We start from the raw sequence: 4,737 nt of genomic DNA on the forward strand, positions 1-4,737 counted from the left end.
CGCCAGGCTTCTGTATATGTGTTCTTTTTTATCTTAATTAAGAACAATGTACTCTTTGCATCGTCAAGGCATCAAGAACAATAAGAATCTTGACATGATCATATGTTATCCCTCCTAGATTTCTGTATATCATTATATTCATAATAGCAATAATAATTGTTCGTTCCCTGAATCTGTCGATAACAGTCCACGAAATACCTCGGAATAATTAAGTTTGTATATTTCATTATTAGAATCAACAATTATTTCATCAGAGCGTGTACTACGGCTTTCGCGTTCAATGACTTCAGGTCCGTGTATGTTTGTCCGGTACCAACAAAAACGATTGGTTGACCGGTAATATACGTCATAGAAATCGCCGCACCTACCTGTAAAAATATTAAACAATCAATAAATGAGTCCAGAAGACGGCAACTTCTGAATCATATAGAACCTAACCTTATCATCAATTGTATCAAATTTAGTCAACACAATCCCGTCAATGATATGAGGATTGCTGGATTGACTATGATCAGCTAACGCTTGATTGAATTTCACTAATTGATCAACAGCTTCGTTCCCAACAAGAGCTTCACCGACGAAAAGTACCAGATCCGGCTCGTTCACTTTGATCAACTTAGCCAAGGCTCTCATCAACGGTTCGTTGTCTTGCATTCTGCCAGCAGTGTCCACCAAGACTATATCGATTTTCGAGTCCTTAGCAAAACGAATTGCCTCCATGGCTATACCAGCCGCGTCTTTACCATATCCTTTCTCATATAGTTGTACCATAGTTACATTTCCGTGTTTCTCTGGCGGATGCAATGCATTTAAATGGCGCGTGTGGGTTCTTAGCTGTTCGACTGCGCCAGCTCTAAAACAAAATCAACACTCTGATTTTAACACCCCATGAAATAATTCCGTGTTATAAATAATGCAAATAGTTCATGAAGATATATAACATACCTGAAAGTATCGCACGCAGCGATCAACACACGGAAATTGTTTTCGATGAGCCAGAAACAAATCTTTGCCAAGTTCGTTGATTTCCCTACCCCGTTAACACCGCAAAAGGTCATCACGTAAGGTCTCTTACTCTTCTTGGCTTCCATCGCGTCTCGCAATATATCCACACGCCTCTTCGGGGACAGAATTTGCACGAGCGCGTCCGTCAGCGTCGCTTTCACGGTGCTTGTCACGCTGTCGAACGTACCGAGTACCTTTCCCTCGAGTTTCACGCCGACAGAATCACACAGTTTTTGAGCAATGTCGGCGGCCACGTTCTTTGTAATCAAGTGATCCTTCAACTTGTCCAAAACCATGACCATATCGTCGTGCTTCAAGGACTTATTACCAACCAGGCTCTTGAACATGGAAAACATGCCACTAGATTTCTTTTGTACTTGTGGTTTGGAATCTTCAATCTCCTGGTCGGATTCGTCCTCCGACTCGCTTTCTACTTCTAAATCGCGAATGCCACCCTTCATCCGGCCCACTAACTAAAAGACATTGTTAAGTAATTCTTAGTATTACAGGAATTACTGTTACTAGTGGTTGGAACTGTAATATTACTGTTGTATCAGCTGGTACGTAGTCACCACTCTCTTCTGGCTTATCTTTGGTACGTTCTAAAGTAGCTAGGTCCTTAACAGTTCCACCTAATTCCCACACGCGAGGTTTCTTACCAGCCTTCTCTGGTTTAGGACTTTTCCTATGAAATACAAGTTGTTAATCCCTTGATCTCAAAAGTGATGTATATTATTTTAATTTATAGTGCAGCAAACTTACTGCTTATCAACTTTATCAACTTTTTTCTTTTTACCAGTCAATTTCTGAGCCAGTTTCAAACGGTTCGCGATTAGAGTCTCTTCATCGATCTCTCCATTATGATTATGATTATTCGTTTCGTTATTTGGTAGATCCTGCTTTGGAATCTCTTGAACTTTTACTGGAGAATAAAATAAGAATGAATGATTAAATACGAAATCGAAATTGACGACATAGTAAAAACTTTGTCTATGAGTAACTTGCGGCAAGAATAATTTTAAATACATTAGGAGATAAAATTATTAACATTGATTTACCTTGTTTTTTATTATCTTTGTCATCTTTTCGAATGATCATACTAGCCACAGTCTTTTTTGATTTCTGACTCTCATCAAAAGTACGCATTTGTTTAGGTATCTTCGCCTGTGTCCGTGCCCATTGTTCAGCCATAGCAAGTACATTCTCATAATTAGAGTGGAAATTGAAATTACCAAACCACTGAGATCTTCCCAATTCATTCTTAAATCTGTCCCTGAACTCCAAATGAATATCATTTAAAAATTTATCGACGTAGGATAACTGCAGTATCTTCTGATATGCTACCACAAACACTAGCTCAAACTCATTGTCAAGTTTATACTGTAAACGTAAAGAATCATGCTCAAAGCTGTGATTCCCTGTACGTTCCTGGAAAGAAAAAATTACAACATTTGTTACAAGAAATATTAATAACTCAACTATAGAATAGATTCACACAGAAATTTCTTTACACTGCTTAGAGGTCTATCAAGTCTCAAAAACAAGTTACAATGCTGTTACAGTTTATCATAATGTTAACTACACTGAATTCTAAATAATTATTATTTACGAATTAATACTATGAATTTGTAAAACCAATAGTTAATTAATAACCAAAATGTTAGAAATAGACATCATAAAGGGAGCTACCAATTTTCTTTATTTTTATTAAATGTAAAAGACCTCAAACTGTTATAAGATATTACTACAGTAATTCGTGTATTCTGTTATTATCTGCAATTTATCAATAACATTTACTGTCAGACTAAAATAATATTGAATATAGTGTATATACAAACATTATATAAAGTCATAGGAGGCGTTTAGAATGATAAACAATATTGTAGTTTGTTATTGTGTTCACTACAGAGCGTGTTTGCTGTTATCATACCTAACCCTCGAAGTTAAAGAATTAATTATCAACATTTTATGGATAGTCTATTATGTAAGGAATGTCTTGTACATTATTTTATTTAAATTACAGACTTAACACGTGATTGGTGTCTCCAATAATATTCCATATGGATACAGGGAAACATGAAAAAAAATAAGGATCGTTGACAGAATTACACTTACTTGCAATATGACACTTCGTATCAGCGCATTGACACTAGGAGTGAATATTTGCGAGGTACTTTGGAAACACCAAAGCACGATACCCCCTTTACTGAATATAGTAAACAAGTCGAGCATTATTGCACTATGATTCAATAATAAAAAATGCTTTTCATTCAACTCAGGATGATCTAACCTACCGGTGATCGCGCAATTTGATTTCTGTACACGTCAGATACGGTCAGGTACTACGTGAACCATAAAACAAAACATACAAGATAGTACGAAAGCTATACAAAGTAACTGTAACATAGAGGTCTGCTTCGCATGGATCGAATTGGGTAACCCCCAATCCCGTGTGGTGACAACGTGGGGTCATAGAACCCCTGGCGGAGGCGCCAGAGACCCATTTGACGAGAACGTGGGGTCATAGAACCCCAGCAGGTGGCGCCAGAACCCCTATGACGAGTCGTGGGGTCATAGAGCCCCGGGTAGCAGGCGCCAGGGACCCTGTGTCTGTGAGGAAGTGGAGTCATAGAACCCCCGGAGCATATGCAAGAGTTTTGAAACGTGATTCTTTATCGCTGTTGCTCGTACGAATCTCGAGCTCGGTCTAACGTTGCTCGTGCAACTTTCAAAATCTGACTGACACTTGTGCGTGCTTCCGTGAGCAAATTATATAGTAACCCCAACGATGGCAGTTTCTGCAGATACTACTACAGTCCAAGTTTAAAAGACGTAGGCAGTAGTTAGCTTCTGTAGTAACCTGTTGAACCAAACAACTATAATTAGTATAGGATTGTACAATATTTATGCAGTTATATTTAAGACAATCCGATGAAATGAAGCTTATATTACCTGACGTATGTTTATTGAAATATATATACAAATTATAATTATTCCGGCCAACTATTTTCCGATGTAATTAAGCGCCCAAAATGATCGTCGTGGGTCTCAAATTATTCCTGACGATTTAATGCGTAAACCCAATACTGCAGAACACCAGAATTAGTACAATTATTTATGCTACTATTAACGTTGACCCCTTATGGAGTGGCAACCCCAACAACAGGTTTGGATTGACAGTGTATTCCATCATGCATACCCCGTTTAGTTCACTTTAAATAGCTCTTACACCGTTGTACGGATAACTTTCGTCTAGATAAAATACTCGATTTATAGCTGAAAAAACGTAGATTAATCTCCTCTCATTGAAAATAACAATAAACAACCAGAACACTGTTAAAATCGCATTTCATTGCGTAATACCACTATTTTTTTGACTGGTGGCGCCACCCGTGGCGAATCGCTGAAACTACTAGCCAACTACTAGCCAACTACTAGCCTACTATTTCTAAAATAATCCTAGTTTGATGTAATATAGAACGTGGTTTTATGAAATAGATTAGAAGTTCGCAGCCATTAGCTCGATATTGTCTTCAGTTTATAGTATTTTACCGATGACAATACCGATTGCCCAGGCCTCACCACGAGGAGGTTGCTGCGAGTGGAGGCCCAAGGCAAGTAGATGGAATCACAAGTTCTACATCTACCCACCTTTCACAATAAACCTTATAAATTACTTAAATCTTAACTATATAATACTACCGATACTAAAATCCCTCGGCGGATGACTTC

The 4,737-nt window shown here is 37.9% G+C and overlaps 1 protein-coding gene across 1 annotated transcript; it reads right to left on the bottom strand.

The window, feature by feature from the left end:
* Positions 1–6: 6 nt before the first annotated feature.
* Positions 7–3,296, bottom strand: LOC107191601 (signal recognition particle receptor subunit alpha homolog). Its single transcript, XM_015580668.1, has 7 exons — positions 3,121–3,296; positions 2,054–2,433; positions 1,768–1,989; positions 1,552–1,690; positions 946–1,478; positions 439–853; positions 7–368 (listed from the first exon to the last, which is right to left on the bottom strand). The coding sequence occupies exons 1-7, from the start codon at positions 3,235–3,237 to the stop codon at positions 243–245; spliced, it is 1,932 nt and encodes a 643-aa protein (XP_015436154.1). The 5' UTR covers positions 3,238–3,296; the 3' UTR covers positions 7–242.
* Positions 3,297–4,737: the final 1,441 nt, after the last annotated feature.

The sequence above is a fragment of the Dufourea novaeangliae genome, unplaced genomic scaffold (genome assembly GCF_001272555.1).
Source record: "Dufourea novaeangliae isolate 0120121106 unplaced genomic scaffold, ASM127255v1 scaffold228, whole genome shotgun sequence".
Classification (NCBI taxonomy): domain Eukaryota; kingdom Metazoa; phylum Arthropoda; class Insecta; order Hymenoptera; family Halictidae; genus Dufourea; species Dufourea novaeangliae.

What these genes read in the sequence shown, in the direction of transcription:
- LOC107191601 (XM_015580668.1), bottom strand. Translation starts at nt 3,237, where the DNA reads ATGCTCGACTTGTTTACTATATTCAGTAAAGGGGGTATCGTGCTTTGG. An exon ending in GTTGATAAAGTTGATAAGCA is followed by an intron (nt 1,691 to 1,767) that starts GTAAGTTTGCTG and finishes TGTATTTCATAG; the next exon opens with GAAAAGTCCTAAACCAGAGA. An exon ending in GCTGCGTGCGATACTTTCAG is followed by an intron (nt 854 to 945) that starts GTATGTTATATA and finishes ATTTTGTTTTAG; the next exon opens with AGCTGGCGCAGTCGAACAGC.